Source organism: Epinephelus moara, chromosome 20 (assembly GCF_006386435.1).
Source record: "Epinephelus moara isolate mb chromosome 20, YSFRI_EMoa_1.0, whole genome shotgun sequence".
In the NCBI taxonomy this organism is placed as follows: Eukaryota; Metazoa; Chordata; class Actinopteri; order Perciformes; family Serranidae; genus Epinephelus; species Epinephelus moara.
In genome coordinates, this window is record NC_065525.1 from 45,576,731 (window position 1) to 45,597,979 (window position 21,249).

General features: G+C 42.8%; 1 protein-coding gene across 1 annotated transcript in view; it reads left to right on the forward strand.

Annotated features, from left to right (window-relative positions):
- Positions 1-8,134: 8,134 nt before the first annotated feature.
- LOC126407763 (RNA-binding Raly-like protein) overlaps positions 8,135-21,249 on the forward strand; it is a 63,019-nt gene continuing 49,904 nt past the window's right edge. Inside the window, exons 1-2 of the mRNA XM_050072955.1 lie at positions 8,135-8,251; positions 18,258-18,312. Of these exons, the coding sequence (XP_049928912.1) occupies positions 8,215-8,251; positions 18,258-18,312 (92 nt within the window). The 5' untranslated portion in view covers positions 8,135-8,214. The remainder of the gene's footprint in view (positions 8,252-18,257; positions 18,313-21,249) is intronic.

Here is a 21,249-nt window from a genome sequence, read left to right on the forward strand (position 1 = left end):
GGGTTTCCTCCAGGTGCTCCGACATGTTCTCCCTCTGTCAGCGTGGGTTTCCTCCAGGTGCTCCAGCTTCCTCCCACAGTCCAAAGACATGCAGGTTAATTGGTGACTCTAAATTGTCCGTAGGTGTGAATGTGAGTGTGAATGGTTGTCTGTCTCTATGTGTCAGCCCTGTCTGGTGACCTGTCCAGGGTGAACCCTGCCTCTCACCCAGTGTCAGCTCGGCTCCAGCCCCCCAACAGGATAAGTGGTTACAGATAAAAAAGAGACTGTCTCAGTGTTATCATCTGATTTCTGTGTCTCCATGTATCCTTGTTCAAAGAGAACTTCAACCAAACTAATTTTGAGTTGAGGAGGCACTTACCCAACGGTTTTTATATTTACCTGTAACTTTAAGATGCATCATCTTTGGAAAGATCAGGATTAAAACATGGTTTTCATAAAAGCTGATAATCACTGTGGTGGGGTGAATTTGTTTCATAACAAATGCAACATTAATAGAAATAAAAACATATAAATAGGTGCTGCAGAGCTGAGATCCTGAGTCAGTTCTCGTGTCACATTTTCTTCACAGTAGTTTAAAACAGATGATGGTTGAACATGATGCATAAAGGCTTCAGTTTGATGCCTGAGATTCATCACATATTGGTGCAGTGAACCTGTCGTCCACCAGGTGGCGCTTCAGTCTTTCATTTCAACCTTTGTGCTGCATAAATACATTTCTGTCTTTTCCCAAACGTGCAGCTGGAGTTTGGATCCAAAGAAAGTCCTGTCAGATATATTTCTTCACATGTGGCCGAGCCGCATTCAGAGAAAATTAATATTTATGTTGGTGAAGTTACTAATTACAACACGAAGCTTTGATCCGTGAAAAACCACATGAAGACAGAGAGCTGAGTTGGAAGGCTTTGTCTTTCACACAGAAACATAAACTCAGGTTTTCTTTGTCTGTCTTTGTTTATTTGTGTTGTTTTATTGTTGCTTCTGCAAAAATAGAAAACTGTGACTGAACAGGAAGATTTTAGGGACGGTCCTTTATTTAGGACGGAGGGACTTTTTTTATGAACTTTGCTTATTGATTTTTTTTTACACACAGTAGTGTTGAAGCACTTGTGAATGACAGTGTGATGTAATTGTAGTGAAGTACGAAAGAAAACAAACAAACAAACCAAAAACACAAGACTTACCTACACAGAAACAAATCATTCATCCTGGTCATATTTCACTTATGATGGTAAACAGTAATCTTGCCCTTACAGTCAGGGTCAGCGTTAAGATATTGATTCAAAAATAGACAATATTCAGTCAGGGATAGCTGGAAAGGTCATTTTCTTCACACAGGCAAAAAACGGCCGCCACATCTTTTAAGATTTCCTGGGAGAGCCTCTCAATGTGTGTCAGATTTTCTCAAGTTGTAAATGACTGAGAGTCTCTTTTATCCAGTTATCAAGTGTGTGAAGGCAGTGTTGGTGAATTCCGTCTCATTAGCATTAGACGTCGTCTAGACAACAGATCCATAATGGCATCAGGCTCCATGAGTGTCCCAGTGACCTCCGACAAAGTAATGAAAATTGCAGTCCAGTAATTACGCAGCCGTGTACATGACCAAAACATATGTGCATACATGGTAGGTGTGTGATGACATATTTCACAAGAAGGGTCAATACTTTTTACTTTGTTTTAGATTCCCTTGAGCCTTCCTGAGTGAGCAGGGAAATGCATGACCCTCCTTCCACTGTAAATAATCATGTGTCACAGTTTCTGCAGATGATAAATGGTCTGATTTTGGAGATTTTTAAAGAAAACATGCCCATGAAATGCAACCAATTAAGGCTGAGTGCTCCTCCCTTAAACCACATCTAAAAGCTTCCCCAATGCTTAAAAAATGATTTGAAGTGCCTCCACCCATCTCACAAGTAATGAACAGTCCCTTACAAAAAAACCTGTCCTGTAGTCTAATATGTGCAGTGATGGAAAAACTATTTCAACCCTTAACCAAAGTAGTACAACAGTGTAAAAATACTCCATTAAAATGTAATGTAAAGGAATATTTCACCCAGAAATCCAATCCAACTTTATTTGTAAAGCATTTTAAAACAACCACAGAGTACATGCTGTACAGAAGAAAAAATAAAAGACAATAAATAAAAGACAAAACAGCTCGCACGAGACATAAAATACAAGTAAAATAAATTAAGAGACATAAAACATTTGTAAAAAAAAAAAAAACAACTATACAATAAAAACAAATAACAAAATAAAATAAAACAAAATAAAATCAACGTCTTACAGGGTGTCAAAGGCCAGGGAGAAGAGATGGGTTTTAAGAAGAGATTTAAAAATAGACAGAGAAGACGCCTGTCTGATGTGCAGAGGCAGATCATTCCACGTTTTAGGAGCTGCCACAGCGAAAGCACGGTGCCCTCAGAGAAATGACCACTTCTATCAGTTACTCTGCTGTGTTACTGTGAATTCTTAAAGGTTTTGATGGCATGTCTCTGGTGAATGAAGAATCCAAACACAGCAAACGTTGTTGATTAATTAAAGTCACTGTGGACCACATGTAACAGCAGCAAGGTAATGCACCGTGTTTCAGAAGTACTGAGCGAATGACAGGATAAATGAGACCTGGATTAAACTGCTCCACTTTGTTAATGGATGTTTTGATATGGTTTTGCTGTTGATAAACGTGGTCCCCACTGACTTCAACTAATCAACAATGTTTGCTGGTTTTTGGATTCTTTTTTTTTTTAAATTGTGTACTGCGGTGATAACAGAGTGAAAACAGATACAGAGACATACAATAAACACAACGACCAACCAAATACATCCAAACAAAATAAAACAATATAAAACAAACAAAAGTAGAGCGCAGGCTGAAAGTGATGGGCACATACACACACACACACACACACACACACACACAGGCAGGTTTTTGGATTCTTCGTTCACTGAAGGCATGAGAGAAAAAGTGTTAAGACTTTAAGGTAACACCGCATGAATAACTGAAATATAAATGGTAATTAGTGGGTGAAATATTCCTTTAAGTAAATGTATGTGACTATAATCAGGAAAATATACTCAAAGTGCTTTTTATAATAAATTACTGGATTATTCTCACTGATGCATCAATGTCTTCATCTTACAGGTGGAGCTGGTTTTAACCACTTTGTAAGATCGTCATCAGCTCTGTGTGTAAAATCTGAATCTATAAGTGAGCGTGTCTGTCAAATAAATGTTTTGCTATAAAGATTTCCCTCTGAATTATTGCTGAATAGAGACGGGCTGCCACGAGGGGGTCAAAGGCCAAGGGGCCCATGAAAAGGTCTATGGTTGACTTTTAAATTGTATCACATACAATAATGAACTTACTGACTTCTATCACTGACAATACAGGTGAATAAATGTCATTTTAGAATTAAAACAAATTTCAACTTGCCATCTGCCACCAAAGTTTGGTGAGGAGAAAAATATTTCTGCACCCTGGGTCTCTGAACAGTCTTCACATTGCATAAACTGGTTATGACAGTTGACAGCCATATTGTCTTCACACTGTTTCAGCTCAGCACACAATATTTAATTAATAGCCTCAAGACTGATGAATAAACAAAGAAAAAACATTTTTTGTTGACTCCTGATTTGATCTTGTGATTTAAAACCTCACAGTAATTTCCTCAATCAATGTTTGATTTGACTTCTCATTAATCAGTCATATTTGTGTGTGTGTGTGTGTGTGTGTGTGTGTGTGTGTGTGTGTGTGTGTGTGTGTGTCTCTCTCCATTAAGCGGAGGGATTAGCAGCTGGGACAGTGACAGTTGGATTAAACCGAGCAGCGCTGTTTTGTGTAGAGAGCAGAATGCATGTCCATCACACTGCAGCAGGTGGTTACCACAGCAACGTGACTGATGGTTCAACTCCTTGGCTCCAGGTAGATCGTCCTATTGGTCAGTTTATATTTATTCATCCATAAAAACACAACCCTGATATTTGGCATAATTTGGCTAAATGCACCTTTTTAATTTCTCTGCTGGTTTTTTGTTTGTTTGTTTGTTTTTTGTAGTGTGTGTGTGTGTGTGTGTGTGTGTGTGTGTGTGTGTGTGTGTCAGCCACTGACCCTCATTGAAATGCATGCTGGGAGGCAGCTCTCAGGCTGCTGATGGAGGTTAACTGTGAGATAAATAAAGCAGCCCAGGAGACGCCCTCGGCTCTCCTCATCATCATATCTTAATTAGATAGGACAGCTTTAATTAAAATGAAATCATTTAATGGATTTTGTAATTAAAACAGAGTTGGATGACGGCTGGTTGCTCGGGTCAATTTATCAACACTGATTAAACTTTTATCAACCAATCAAAGCTTGCCCAATTCTGGAGGTAAACGTATGATTTATTCTCTCCATCAGTGTTCAGAGAAATCTGCCGTGAAGAGTTTTAAATCTCAAACTGAACTGAGATGGATCACAGTTTAACAACCAGAGCTTGTGTTTAAAAGCCTGACACCAAAAGATCGTATTTTTAAAGTGTCAGTTCATGCAGATAGTTTTAGTTTGATTTGTCCAAATTTAGACAGAGAAAATGGAGATGGAAGGAATTTCATTGTGTTGCTCACAGCATCAAAATATAATATTTAAAAACAAAAAATCAGCAGAAACATTTTATTGATGATTATATCTGTGTATATAAAGCAGATGTTTGCAATAAAACAACAATGCTCATTGAATCACAACATAAAATACAGAATATACATTAATGGTGTTCAGTAACTGCACAATGACTGAGCTGTAAACAGAACTGTAGTAAATGTACAACCATCAGCCACGACTTGAAAAAAGGACACGTATCTAGTCAGAGGGCAGAGGGCAGGTGCGTGGTGTTGATCTTCTCATCCAGCTGTCAGTAAGAAAGTAAATAAATCAATTGCTTCCAGTGTCTTTCGTCTCACATCCCACTCCTGTCTTTCACTCTCCTGCTCTGTCTCAGGTAAACTAAGCCAACAGTCATGCAGGTAGGAAAACTCTGAATAAAAGATAGTTTCGTTTTTGTTTGAACTATCTGTGTTTTTTCTTGAGGTTATAGCAGCAGACCTGATGAAACTTTTATCTACTGTGTCAGAAGAGATGGAAAAAGATGGAGCTTTGCTGCACGAGGTACACCCTGCTCTGTAAACTCATAGCTGCACTCTGCAGTGCAAGACCACTGGCTGGATACCTAGTTGAAGCATGAAGAGTTAATCAGCCACTTTTTGAGGTAGTTTTAATTCAAGCTAATTAACAGCACAGATATCTGGGCTCATAGCAGCAGGACGCACACACACACACACACACACACACACTGTACTTGAGTTCAGAGCGCTTTCAGCTTGTGTTAGATGAGCACTTCAGTAGTGTGGAGACAGGAAGAGTCCCCTCTGTGAAAACAGGGGCCCACCTGTGAATGGAGAGCCTTTCTCTCCCCCAGGTGTCCCCCAATGTGCAATACTCCATCCAACCAGGTGCTACTTCCTGGCCTCCCACCAACAAACACTCACCATTGTGTTCATGTGAAATCTCGACGAAGCTCTAAGTACTGCCAGCAGAGGCAGGTGAGATTTACAGCCCTCATGCAAATAATCTAAAGCACTGTACAGTGAGTAGCCAGCATGGAGGTCCATCACTGCTTAAATAATATCCAGAATCTAAACATGTAGCAGGTTGTACAGTATCTGAAGCTGCAGAGGACCAACTGTCTGCTGCTGGAACATCACTGCCTCAGCATTTTATTTTCCAGTTGGCCGTGCCGATGTGCCGTTTGTTACCGAGCAGCAGGGAAACCCACTTAAATGGAGCAGCAGATGTCGTGGCAGTTCTGGCACTGAGTCCCTGGATGATGATCAGACAGCAGCAGGTAGAGTCCATGCTGAGCTCTACAATTTTTGAACCAGAAATTGGAAATATACAAACAAAGTTCTGCTGGTTTCACTCATGCAAACTGCAGCTATCAACTTCACTGTAATCTTTTCACAACTTTTAATTGTTGGCAGAAACAGTTCTTCATTTGAATCCAGCAATAACAAAAGTATTATGTACAATATATGTTTACTTGTCTACATTGTTGGTGCATGGTACTTTATTTACTCACCAAAAAAGTTGTCAGTTCAGGGGCCGTTTCACAAAAGCGATTTACTCACATGCAGATTGCAAATGGTGGAATTGTCACATTTCACAAAAGACTACTGCTCGCAAATTGCAGATACATTCGTGAGGACTCTCGCATGCTAATGCAAGTCTGACATAATTGGTTTTCATTAGTGAAACTAGTCAAAATGAACAGGACAGGAAATTATGTCATGTTGTAAATTGCAGCTAGCATGTTGCTAATTTGCTGGAACGGGCTCCAGGTCGAGTGGCACGATCTGTTCTGTGTGCAGAATTGAAATGAAGTCTTTTCAATTCAAGAGTAACATCCTGTTTTAATGTGAACATGTTCCTCCGTCACACATTTAAATGATGCATCTGAACGCTGACATACACTACTTCCTACACCTGCAGTATGTCAGATATTTTATAGATTTTTGGGAGATCCAATGGACTGAACTACTCTTTTTCTTTTCTCTGGAAAAAAGATAAACACTTCATTGCAACATAAGTGTTCCTCAATAAAACGATACCAGGATCAATAGAGCGTGTTGTAAAATGGCTGCAGCTTAACTCAAAAAAGTGAATTTAGTGTTTCATCTTCTCCTTAAAGTCCAACGTAAATCTCATTTACACATCCCCCTTTTTGCAGCCAAAAGTAACACCAGTGTTATTTCAAATGTATTGTCAATAGTTTATAATTATTAAAGCAAGAAAAAAGATTTAGGGTAAATATCAGGAATACTGTATTTGATTGACAGCAGCTGGCAGGCTGAGCTCCAGCAGGAGAGCAGAGACAGAGTCAGTGAACCGGCCCCTCAATTATTCTAAAGATTCAGCTCCTGTACAGTCGTCATGAATGTTGAAATTAGCCATAGAGACCAGAACTGTTTTTGTCCTTTAACACACATGGTTAGTTTTAGGAAAAAAGAACAGGGTTTTTGGCTTTGGAATCTTATGGACACAAACACCACTCTCTTGGTCGAAAGTCAGTGTTTGTTGGAGCCTCCCACCCACCCTACTTGGACTTTTGCCGTCTTGACTTTCGCCCTTGTCCCGCTGCGCTTCCCTCTGACGCCACCAGACGCTGTAAAACTATACTTGCAACCAGCCACATATCTGACGTTAAAGGACGCCTTTTTCCGCTGGTTTCTCGACGTCACAAGTCACTGCCCAGGCGCTGTCTTTCACCTGAGAGAGCGGTGTTGGTGTCTTGAAGATTCTAAAGCCAAACTCTCTTCCCTTTTCCTAAATCTAACCACGTGCTTTTGTTGCCTAAACCCGACCAAGGAAAAGACGTCAATTCTCAGTGTTGTACCGATGTAGTGTGTTTATTTAAGAGACTGTATGTAAACATTACATTTCCTGTGAAAACAGAATTTTGAAAGAAGACAATGCATGTAACAGGCTGAAGTTGACACGGCGTCCCAGAACAAGGTACCTTGCACATCGTATGTAGACGTGGAAAGTCCATGAGCAAACGATATCCATATGTGACGAGGTCGAGAGGAGTGAGAATGTGTTGTTCCAGCACCTTGTTGAATGCAATGAAGAATTAAGCCAGTTGTGAAGACAAAGGGGATCCAACCTGGTATTAGCAAGGTGTACCTAATAAAGTGACCAGTGAGTGTGCTACAGCAGACAAAAACATGCAGTTTAATTTGTTACACTTTAAACAACCACGTTATGATCCACTAGGGGGCGCAGCATCTCCACAGGACAAATATTCAGCATCACTTTGAATGTGCAGGGTTACTAGAAAAACATGATAAACTTGAGCTCAGTGTTGTTTTACCTTCTGTCTCCATTTGACTGATTCCACTTTACCTGCTTCACACCTCCTTCACACCTCCTCCATCAGTGCTCTCCCATCTCTGTCTCTCCTCCAGACTGCCCCCCCCCCCACCCCCCCTTTCTCACCAGATAAATGAACTGGTCATCCCTCCTCCACCCCTCTCAGTGGAGTGTTAGATGGTACGACCCACTGCCATACTCAGCGGTCACCTCTCTCCCTGTCTCAGTGAGGGAAGCATCATCAGTCAGACACTCTCAGTCGTCAGGTTTTATCTCTTTCCTCCTCCTCCTCTTCTTCTTCTTCTCTTGTCATGACCCATTTCAGGAGCGACTGCCACCGAGACAGACGTGAGTACCACACACACACACACACACACACACACACACACATACACAGAGTCACATCAGTGTATTTGAGAGGATGTTGTAACTGAAGATGGTGATATCACAGTTGTGACTGTCCAAGATCCTGTGCAGGTGTGTGTGCTGCATGCACATGTGGTTTTGAGTTGTCCCAGTGTGTGTGTGTGTGTGTGTGTGTGTGTGTTCACTAAGGCGACTTCAGCTTCATCGTGCAACTAGTGAGATACGAGAATCGTCCTTTAACTGTGAGACGTGCAGAAAGAGAATCAGCTCACGTGAGGAAGATGTTTCATTCATCATTAAGAGCACGAGGCGAAGTTGCTCTGTTGAGGACCAGTTTGAGTTTTACACCTGGAGGGTTGGAGGTGGTCGGCAGTTTGATCCTTGGCTCCTCCTGTCCACATGCTGAAGTGTCTTCAACCGAGAACCCCTGTTACTCCTGATGATGGTAGCTTGTGTGTGTGTGTGTGTGTGTGTGTGTGTGTGTATGAGTGAATAAGAGGCAAACTGTGCAGAGCTTTGGGTGAAAGTGCTTCATAAAAAACAGGAGATATATATACTGTACATTGTGTTCTGTTTTAATGTTTAGAGTTAAGGATTATTCTGGTGTGTCTAATGCTGAAGACTTTAAAGTCTGACACCCTCTCACATTTAAAGACAACCTGACTTTTGTCGAACACGGTCGCTCTGTCGGTGGACATACATGTCAAAACATGACGCCATAGGTACCCTCCTGCGTCTGTTTTGGACGTTTACAGATGGCGTGTCAGTTTATACCTTTTACATGCACTGTGCAGAGTTCCCACGGTCATGGAAAACCTGGAAAAGTCATGGAATTTCGCAATCAAGTAAAAATCATTGAAAGTCTTTGAAAAATTCACGTGATTTGGTTTGTGTAATGAAATCGTTACACTAATCATCCACTGATAGTCCACGTAATGTTTTCTGTAGCTGTTGGTGTAACGTAGCTCTAATATGCACCATGTGCGACAACGTTTTGTTTGCCATCACATACATTTATGTTTTCCATCATGTTCCGTCTCTCCCTCCATGTTGCCAGCTAGCTGAAATCATGTTTGAATCTAGTATGTTTGAAAGACAACAGGCAAGTAGGGCAACTATATTACGGGTCCTTGAAAAGTCTTGAAATTTAAACCATAAAACACTATTTCTTTTCAAAATACACTTTCTACTCGTTACATTCATAAACTCTTTCAGGTTGAGTTCCAAAACCATGTTGGCTTTAGAAAAAAAACATTATGATTTGGCTTAAAATTCACGCGGGAACCGGGCAGGGGGCTTCCAGGTGAAAGTCCGGAGTTTGTTTGAGAACAGGCTGAAGATGGCGCAGGGTCACTGTCTGCAAGACTAGAGCAAGACTCCTTTTGAGATTATTTCTCATTCTGCTCCTGCTGAAAAATATAACGCCAAACTCCCTTTAAGAAATATGACAAATCAACAATTTCTTATGTGTCCACAAAGACACATAACTTTAGAAGCGCAAGATAAAAAGTGTCATATGAAGCCGATGTTTTTGTCAGTTCGGCATCAGAATAAAGTCTAAAGCTGAACTGTGTGTACGTACAAACTTTACATTTTAGATTTTAAAGCTTCAACTCGCTACCAGCCTCCTTTGGTTCAACGTATCATCAAATAACATTCCAAAATTAACGTAAAGTGACTGTAGTTAGGTTTAGGAAAAGAAAGCTAACACAATTTTGAATTCTCCAGGGGAAAGTCCTGTGTTTTGTGACCCATTCACCACCTCACCTGTCCCCTAACTGGACAGCTTGGACCGCCTCCATCGTGTTCCCATCAGTGCATTGGTCACATGATCACAGCCTTCCAAAATATTTGGGTTATGCATGAATTATTGGCTCATTATTATGTGGGAAATGTACAAATTTTGTCACATTACTTTTCAAGGAAAATGTACAAACTGCACGAGAACAGCCTGAGTGTCACAGTCTCCTCATCACTCCACAGACATCTGATGTTTTCAGACACTGGTCCAGTATCGAGTAGCCAAACAGCTACGGGCAATTATGCACCGTCAATTTATGTCCAATTAAAGTTTTTGTTTCTGTCACTGACAGGTTCAGATTGTTTCACATGTTTTGGACGAAATCTTGATCTGACTTTTTCACTTTGTTGAAATCAGCCAAATATTCAGCCATGGCAGTGAAAATCTTTTAGACAACACTAGACTAGGCTTTCTGTACTCAACAAACATTTCCATAACATTGCCGCTGTTGTTTTTCCTGCAACAAGTCACCTCTCACGAGATTTCAGAACGAGACTTCTTCTTTAGTGAGACTTGGTCACAGTAACAAACAGACCGACAACAAAACATTTCTCTTCTCTGCTGCGTCGGCTCCATCTTGTTTTAAGACACTTACAATAACAATCTGAGCCTGTCAGTGGCAAAAACAAACATTTCTACTGGACATAAATTGACACTGCACAATTGCCTGTAGGGAATACAGCCTGTTACACAGCTGTCTCTCTCAATACTGGACTAACTGAAGAAATGTCTGTCTCATTTAGTCACATAGACACTGAAAACATGACAGTGTAGGATCCAGGTTTACTGAAGTCACATGCTTCATGGGTGTCATCATTTATTCACTAAGGCTGCTTCTGTTGCATTTTGTCGCACTTATTTTTTATCTGTACGTCCACCTTTCCACCTCACTCAAGAGTAAAAAGTTTCTTGCAATATTATTATTATTATGAAAATATGCATAAAAGCAGGTGGATAGAAATGCACAAAAAGAACAGGTCAATAAATGAGCAGTCAGACAATCAAAGAGTTTCTCCAGATTATCTCAACGTCTTTATTCGGAGGCCAAACTGAAAATGATCAGTTATGATCCCTCACTGAGCAGTGAAGCTGTGTCACCAAGGCTACAACAAGCATGGAGGTTCAGAGTTGAAGCAGGAAGTCGTCTGTAAACTGTGATGGATGTTCATCTTTGTTTCCTTTGTTGACTGCAGCACGCTGGCGTCTGATAAGCCTTTAAATGCATTTATGTGCTACTTCCTGGATCGTATTTTAGCGTATCACCGATGCACTGAAACGAGCACCGCACAGCCTCATGTGCTGCTTTAACGCAGGGTTGTTTTTACTGTAAAGACTCTGTGAGCAGCGATCCTCAGTTGATAGAATGGAGCTGCTGTTTGTGGTTTATTGTTATTTCAAATGTCAGAGTTTCTCTGTGAAATATTACAATACATTTTATGAAATCAGCTCCATCATCAAAATGAAATCATTATCACGTCCCAGCATTTTCTATTCTTGAAAAATTCCCTGGTTGAGATTTACCGTCTCTTTAAGTGTTTATCTCAGATGACTCTCGGGTCCTTTCCTCGATGAGAACAGTGCTAACCACGATAAAGATCAGCCTCCTCTTCAGCATCCACCCTCATCACACGTGAGTCAAGTTCAAGGTTGTGTTTATTCATCCATAAAATCAGGGAAATGTCAGCGCTCACACCCTCGCCACCGTCCACGGTCACAGACGAGAAATAACATCAGTTTCTGAAAGTGGCCTGCTAACATTTGAGCAGAGGCTGTGATCACCAGGCTGTGAAGAAATGACCCCGAAACTCAAATATGTTATTTTACTGCTGCAGAAATGACCAGAGCTACAAACTGGAACTCTTCTCACTGAGTGTAATGTTTCAGGTTTTGTGCTTAGTTTAACTGAGCGAGGAGAGAGGAGGTGGCCGCTCACTTACAGACAGGATTGACTGACTCAATCAATCCCAGAATGAAGTCACAGCAACAAGCGCTCTGCATCAATAATGAGGATGCAGTACAGAGAGGCGGCAGGAAAGACGTCTGAAATGAGCTGTGAGATGCATCATTTCCTCCGCTCTCATAAAACATGATCAGTGTTTGTTCTTGGACGGGTACTGACTCAAGTCCAGTTTGTTAAAAATGAAATCTACATGTCGTAGAAACAAAGAAGGAAGAAGACTTTGTGAGCTGGAGTACCAACGTGTGACTTACCTGTCTTTTACCCTTGTACCCTGGGTGGTTGGTTGTTGATATTCTGGGACACCGTGTCAAGTTCAGCCTGTTCAAAATACACTTTCATTTTCATTACATACAGTCTCTTTCAAAATAAAAGCACTACATCGGTAAAACAATGCAAATTGACGTCTTTTTTCCTTCAACAACAAAAAAACAGGGTTTGGCTTTAGAATCTTACGGGACACCAACTCCACTCTCTCGGGTGAAAGTTGGGGTTTGTTGGACTCATCCACCCTCAGTCCCTCCCACCTGCCCCACTCTGTCTTTCGCCGCCTTAACATTGTCCTTGTCTCATCGCCCCCATTGTCCCCCTGACACCGCCAGGCACCATTAAACTACAACGGCAATGGGCCAGGTATCGTGCTAACGTTTAAAAGATGCCTTTTTCGTTGGTTTCTGACGCCAGAAGTCACTGGCCAAGCGCCGGATTTCGATGCCTTTGGAGTGAGACCGGGCTCTTTTGGGTGATCCAAACACAAGTGGAGAGCTGAGACCAGTGGCGTATGGTAGTTATTATTATTATGACGGCCCCCTAGTGCACGCCAATGTGCACACATCATCTCGTCACATGATCACAGAGTTTGCATTGGATAACATCAGCATACATATCACCAGCAATCATCACGGAATATCTGAATATAACAAAAAATACCAAAGAAAATAAGAAATGATTCATTTAATTTATCAATTTTAATAGTTGACATGTGGAATAGTAGGGTGGCACAGTGTGGCAGTGGTTAGCATTGTTGCCTCACAGCAAGAGGGTTCCTGGTTTGAACCCAGGGTGGGGGGGTTCTAACCCACACAAACACACGTTTTGTAAACCTCTGTCAAGGTGAAGATTTTCGGTGTCAGAATGATCTTCTGAGGTCACTGCTCCCTTTAGCCTGATGGTATTTAGGCTCCTGATTGTCCAGCATCTGCTTCTGTGCTTGGCTTTAGGTAACGGTCATATCCCCGCCTGTTGGTTTGGCTCTTCAGTTGTGTTTTTGCATCATTTGGGCAAAGACTTTTTTAGAACAGTGGTTATGTGGTCGGGGATGTTTTTGAGAAAGACAGAGGAAAAAACCTGTTTTCAAAAATCCCCGTCTACATGTGCACGAGGCCAAAGTCACATGCTTTTCCTGGTGTTTCCACTTTTTAAAATTCACATAAAAACTGGTGGTTAGAAACCAACTAATGATGACGCTGGGATAAACAAGGCAGCAGTGAACACATCATCCATCCTCTGAAATGAGCTGTGAGACGCATTGTTTCCTCCAGTTTCATGAAACATGATCTGTGGATCTATTGTGTGTCAGAGTTTCAACAGGATGAACGTCAGACGAGTTTATTCTGAGACATAATGTGGGTGACAGAAAATAATGAATCCAGGATGCGGAGGAGAGTCAGGAGATGAAGAGAGCTCTGAAACACAAAGTTAAATGAATCTGTTGAATCATCATCCAGATGGTCTGATCCTGCTGTAATGGAGCAGACAGGTGGTGACTGATGTGTTCACCTGTCCTGCAGGTGTGTTCACCTGTCCTGCAGGTGTGTTCACCTGTCCTGCACGTGCAGCTGGGTTTAAAACAATATAAGTTCACAGAGGAGCTGTGGTTTGAAATATGTGTCTTGTTTTGACTTTACAACAGCTGGTTTTATGAGTTCCTCTGAATATTAGATCAGGATTCACAGGAAGTCTCTTTAAGGTCACCTGACAGGAAGAGGTCATGTGATCAGCTCACCTGGATGTACTTCCTGTTTGTATCCTGATGGAGCCACATGCAGTCTGAAGTTTGTTGGAGTAACAGACAGACAAAATGGATATTTATATTTTGAATTGCACCAGTCATAATTATGACACGTACTGTTAATGTGTTTATATTTCTGGCTTTGTGCACATTTGTTTTATGCACCTAAGAGATAATCTTTATTTTATTTGCTCTTTTTACATTTAAACTAGGGCTGTTAAGTGATTAAAAAAATAATTTAATTAATGACATGCTCTGTGATGAATTCATCTAAATTAATCACATACATCAATTTTTGCTGTTAAAGTTTTTAAAAACTTCAGTTACAATGAATGTTGTCAGATGTATCGTAGTAAAGCTGCTGGATTTTGGACACAGTTGTCCTCGACCACCCAAACTGGTGTGAGCCCACAAGTAGACTGACTCAGTCTGAACACCTGGTCCAGTGTGGCGTGATGAGTCTGGCTGCTAGCGTTAGCATCAGAGGCTGTGCTAGCTCAGACCTAAAGTCTTTGTGTTGAGGTGATATTTCAGGCTTGAAGTTGTCCAATGGTACAAAACTCCTTCCTGCAGAACCTGCAGAGAACGCTGCTGCTGTCAACAGCTCCATCTGGGCGTTTTTTAAATGTAAATGTTCCATTCACGGGGCCGAGCAGCGTCGTCTCGTCTGCTTCCATCATGATGTCATTTTGTCTCTTTGAAGTAATTTTTTCAGCATTTCTTGATTGTTTTGTGGCTGTTTTGTCCCTTTTTGTCATTATCTTGTGTCTTTTTTAAGTTCCTTTGCATCTCCGTGTGGTCTTTTTGAGTATGTGTCTGGTTGGTGTGTATCAATTTGAGTGACACTGTGCAGATCTTTGGGCCCCTGGGCCTGTGCCTCATAGGCCTGATCAGTGATCCATCCATGCTCAGGACTGATAGAGTTTTATATGAACATGGTGGTGCAGACACCCCCCACAACCCCAAAAAATAGAGCTCCGCCCAAAGCCATGGTGTGGTGCGAACACTGTCTGAAACGTATCTGTCTGCTACAAAATGTTCAGTCGCTCTGAGCTTTCCTGTTTCTCAAAATTGATAAAGATTTGTCAGAGGCGGACTCATCGTCATCATCATCATCATCATCATCATCATCACTGCACAGCAAACAGATATTTCCTGACAAACAGTTAAAAACAAACATGAATGGATGGAAGTCATCGTCGTGGCCTCATCCAGGCGCCAGCAGCCGGCCTCTGCTCCGCTCTGGGTTTCCTGCCAAACTTTGAATAGCCTGTCCCTGAAAACCAATAACCATGAGGGTGTGAAATTGTCCTGTCATCATTCTCTCTTCCTTCCCTCCTTTCTCATTTTCCCCTTCTCTCCCCCCCCACTCTCTGAAGCTGATGTGTCGTCCAAACAATGCGAAGCAATAAGCAAGCAAATAGCTGTAATCACTCAGTCGATGATGCACAATCACCCGTTCAGCACGCGGTGGGTGTAGCGGCGACCTGGCAGCCTTATCGATCTCCAGGGGAGGGAGGAAGGGGGGGACGATTAAAGGCACCCCGGCAGTTAACAGATGGTGAGTGACGGCGCTCATAAACCTCACACTAAAAGACTAATGTTCTACAAGCTGCAGCCGGCGTGGAAGCCATAAACAACCCTGCCGCCGACTGTCAGCGCTGCAGGTGGGGAGAGGGGCATGATGGGAGGCAAAGGGCCAGCTGCTGCTTTCCCAACACGGTTTGACATGCAGGGGGTCCTGGGAGCCGTGCACCGAGCTCTGATGGAGGTCGTGAAGAGAAGAGCTGCTCTCAGCTTTCAATTACAAAATCCAAACGGTGACTGAGTGGTTTGCTCCGACTGAAGAGATGAAGCCAAACAGGAAACAGAGTTGTTCTTGTGGTTTTTGTGACGACAAGGAAGGAGCTTTAAGGTCTCAGCAAAGATGAGAACAGTGTCTTAATCTCACAAAATCAGTTTGTGATCACAATGAAATGCTTCTTTTCCATCACGGTGGCAGCTCTGCAGAAGGACACACTCAGTGATCCAGCACTTTTGTTCAAACTGAAATATCTCAACAACTAATCGATTGATTGCCGTGAAATTTTCTACAAACATTCATGTTCCCTAAAAGATAAATCCTCGAAACCTTGGTGACCCTCTGATTTTTCCTTTAGTGCCATCATCAGGTTCACATTTGTGTTTTTCAATGAAATGTCTGTCGGCGACGCCAGAGATCAGCGTGCCATGGGCCCCGCCCCCTCCAGCAGCCGAGCACACAATGTACCGAACCCTGAATCTTGTCCCTGCGGGTGGTGGACCCACAGAGTGACGGCTCCCAGTGTTCCCATACCAGGTCCTCAAAGTCCGAATCATCAAGGTCTTCTTGAATCGCTCTTAGTCTGGCCCCGCCCCTGGGACCACTTTGCCTTGGGAGACCCTACCAGGGGCTGTTATCCCCATACAACACAACTCCCAGGTTCACAGGGTCACGCAAACCCACGTTAAGGTGGCGATTCTCAGAGGAGAATTTTGGAATCGGTTTGGTGCGGCTACTGCAGTGATGCAGGCGCTGCGCTGGACCGTCCAGGTGAAGAGGGAGCTGAGCTGGAAGGCAAAGCCATCAATTTACTGGTCCATCTACGTCCTAACCCTCACCTGTGGTCATGAGCTCTGGGTAGTGACTGAAAGAATGAGGTCGTGGATACAAACAGCTGAAATGAGTTTCCTCCGTTGGGTGTCTGGGCTCAGCCTTAGAGATAGGGTGAGGAGTCAGACATCTGGAGGGAGCTCGGAGTAGAGCCGCTGCTCCTTCATGTTGAAAGGGGTCAGTTGAGGTGGTTCAACATCTGATCAGGGTCCTCCTGGGCGCCTCCTGTTAGAGGCTTCCAGGCATGTCGAACCATTAGGAGGCCCCGGGGCAGACCCAGAACAGGCTGGAGGTCATGTCTCATCTGGCCTGGGAACGCCTTGGGGTCCTCCAGGAGGAGCTGGAAAGTGTCGCTGGGGAGACGGACGAAAATGGATGGATGGAATGAAATGTCTGTTGGATGAACTAACATACTTTGGCTCATCATTCACGTCCCCTTCACAACTGTAATAACTTAAATAATCCTCTAACTTGTCATCTAGCGCCACCATCAGGTCAACATTTAATGTGTCCACTACTTTGGTTTATGACCAAATACCTGCAGGGTTAAAGACATTCCCATCAGCCTCAGCTGGACTTTGTGCTTAATTCCAATTAGCAACATTAGCATGCTGACAAGCTAAGCTAAGATGGAGAACATGGGGCCGTTCCCAAACCACCCCTACATACTTATTATATATTATTCCATGTCTGCCAATATATCCCACTAAATCCTGCATACTGGACCTTTAACATATGGTAGGTTCGGTTCAGTACTTGGTTAGGGGGTTAAAATGGGGACCTTTATTATCATGACTGGGATGATATGGTGTGGTTAAGGTCCGGGAATGATTATGATCATGGGGAAAAGAAACCAACGTTTTCTGTTGTTTGGAAACTGGTCCCATCCGACCTCCTCCACCTCCTCCACCTCCTCCACCTGTGGACTTTTCTGCTATATAATAACGTCATCAGACTTTTTCAGATATGAGTCATGATTTGCTTTATCCACTAGATGTTTGTGTCACTTGAACGTGAATGAACGTGAATGGATGAAGTTGTGGTGTATTTGTTGAAATGAGGAAAGTCTCTTTAACTTCCCAACATGACCTCAGGGTTTCATGAAGTCACAGAAGAGTTCACTGTGTTTTTCTAAAATTAATCTCATGACTCAGATTTTTTTTTCCTCATGGCCAGAAGAGTCTGTCTGTCTGTCTGTCTGTCTGTCTCAGGCTGACAGACAGGTAACATGTCTGCTGCTGGGGCATCGTGAATGTGAGAAGAAATTAATTCCAGTCTGACAGATGGAGGCCAATTAGACTCTCAGGCCGCTTGTTAAGGTGGCCGGCTGAGCCCGCTGGGTGTGTGTGTGTGTGTGTGTGTGTGTGTGTGTGTGTGTGTGTTTTTGCTCTTTTCATTTAGCTTTGTGTGTTGTGTGAGCTGCGGATGGGCTGTTTGTTTACTGTGCAGTAGTGTGTGTGTGTGTGTGTGTGTGTGTGTGTGTGTGTGTTACCTGTACACCTTCATCACCGTCTACCCTCGGGTCATGTGGAGAGACGACCTGCGTCAGTGTCTAACCTGATCTGATGGTTTGTTTTTGTTTTTCAGACGCCGGGATGAACGGCGAGCTGAGAGCCAAAAGAGGAAGCGGCGCCCCTGACAGGTGAGTCTGCACCGCTACACTATGTGTCTGTGGCTCAGGTGGTGGAGCTGATGGAGGAGGGAAGGACAGCAGTATGTGGAATAGGTTTGGCCAGTTTGGAAGCTGAATTTTTTAACGTTACCTTTGTTACATGTTGCTGTTGTCCCTGGTTTCATATGAGCAGAGGAAAAATCCTCTAGCTGCTAGGCTAATTTATACAATGTAAAATGCCATAGGCTTGTGCTAATAACGTTAGCATGTTGTATTTGTGGGGAAAATGTGTCCAGATAAAGACAAGTGTTTGTCTGTGAATGCTGTGAGTTATAGTGAAGCTGATTTGTGTTTGAAACTGTCTCTATTAAGCCATGTTTAATGTGTGTTTAACATGTGTTTAATGTGTGTTTATTGTGTGTTTAATGTGTGTTTTAAATCAACTAAACTGTACAGCACTTCACAGAAACCCCGCTGCCAACTAGTGTTGTGGAGGTGTAACTGCAGAGTGACACAGACACACCACTGCACAAGTGTAAATGCTCACACTCCTGCTCAGTAGCCAGGGCATGACGGCTGCGCCCTGAGATGAACAGAGTTCAACTTTTGGAATGCAGAAGCACGTCATGTGACGAGGACCAACCAATCACAGCTCACAGATACCTTTCACTTCATCCGTAAATATCAGTGTGTGATAAATATGGAGAAGAGGTTGATCATGTTAGTGCAGGGCTACCCAGAGCGTCACATCTGTCCCACAAACAATACACACTTACAAAACAACACGTGGAAGAAGATCAGCTCTGCACTCAGGATTTCTGCTAAGTAGGCTCTGACACGGTGCTGGTTATGGTCGCTTCGCAACCACAGACGCAACCTGCCTCCACGCCCTTGAAAGTTGGCACAGAGTTGTGCCCAGCACCCAACCTGCTGTTTTCCAGGTGGTTAAAGATGTGACATGTGTACAGCATCATTTCTACAGGAATGTGCAGAATTTTGACCATATTCAAACAATATCTCATGTCTACTGGTGACGTCTGCTTTACAGCGTGGTATGAATGATCTAAAAAGCTCCTCCACAGGTGAGGATGGGCTTTGATTTTAAGAAAGTTTTAAGAATTATAAGTTTTGTGGTGAGCTGTTTTGACTGTAAGCATACAGAGCACAGATTTTAAATATGAGTGAGTAGCAGCAGTATTGTGAACACTGAGAGCAGTTTTCAGTGCTGGTTCTGCTGTCGGTGTCTGTGTGAAGCTGACAGTGAGTGACGGTCCAGCTGTCCCCTCCTTTAACCTCATTCTCTGTTTACATGGAAACTAAAGCCAAACTGTCCTCCCAAATCCCACCGCCGCCAGCCGCTGGACGGATTAAAGCTGGGACGAACACGACTCTGCGCCGGCCAGAGCCGGGATTTACGGCCAGGCAGCCACACAGCCGGTCCCACAGAGACTGTGAGGATCTGTGCAGAGAACCAGTGGGAACGGTTCATTCTGCACGGACTGAACACTGCTTAGACTGTCACATAATTCAGCAGCTCTGTGAGGGAGGAGGCTCAAATAAGCTTCAGCTCTGTATTATGACAGAGCGAGATGATGGGTCATAAGTCACAGACTGAACTGTGAATACTGTTTGAATGGAAAGCTGTTTGCTCCAGTGTTCCTGTACGTCATCATAATGAGAGTTTCTTGAAATAATGACTCAGAATCTTAAAATAATGACTCAGTGGGCCCTGTCGTACACCCAGTGCAAAGCAGCACACAGCGCAATGCAACTGTCATTGTTTCAGAACGACACAGCTGTCATTTCACGGCCAGCGGCCACACTGTTTAAGTAGCAAATATAATTGCTCCCATCTATGTGGCCGTGGGAGGTTGGCCTTCAAACAAGGTGTGGTCAGGGGCATTGTTGGTGTATTTCCATTTTGAGGCAGCAGAAAGCGTTGGCACCATCAACAAATCAAAACCTGGTTTGAAGTCTGAATGGTGCAGTATGTTCCAGCTGTGTTTGTCCTGTGGGAGAAATACACAGTAATCACACTGATGACACATTTTGATGTTTGATTCACTGAGTAAAATAACTGCTGCTGTACAGCAGTGGGCCGGCTAAAACTACAGCTTTACTTATTGTCAAACAAATGCGTCCCTGTAAAGAGAGACACAGTGAGCATGTGCGCACAAGCAGCAGCGTGATTTCACCCATTAGTTCAGAAGCTACAAGTTTATTTCTGTTTCCTGTGTCAAGTTTATAACAACAGTTTTTAGTTTTGCTGCTTAACTGTCCCACTGTCCCTGCATTAGCCTACTTTTAACAGAAAAGTGCCCACTGATCCAAATGGCTGAATCCGCCTTGTAAAGTGCAGTGTTAATTTTGTTGACAGAAACTATGATGAAAATTTTTCATTGACTTTTTTCCAGGACAAAATTGAGATGATGACGAGCTAAAAATAGATCTTGATTATAAAAACTAAGACAAAGATATATACTTCATTTGCACTGATGAGATGTGACAAACATGTTAGTGGAGGACTGTCGGACATTAAAAGCCAAGAATAGCTGTGCTTTTTATTATCTTCAAATGCAACATGAGCGACAGGACGGTAAACTCCAGCAAATAGTCTGCACCAGGATGTTTCGCTAACCATCAGAAACACTCACACTAGAGCAGCGTCAGCTGTTGGTGCGAGTTGTGAGCTGTAATTCAGCAGTAAATAATGAGCCGTGTGTCTGACTGTGGATGGTGGAGCTGCTGAATGGATTTGTGCAGTTTGTTAGTTGCAGCGGTGGCTTTTAGCAGCTAGCTGCGCTCGTTAGCCACTGAACGGCAGCAAAGCGAGCCTCCAGACTAATTCAGATTCAGATTCAGATTCAGAATATTTTATTAATCCCCGGGGGGAAATTGTTTTTGTTCCAATGCTCCGTGCAAAGTAGAAATAGAAATACAGCATGAATGGAAACAAGAGATAAAGAT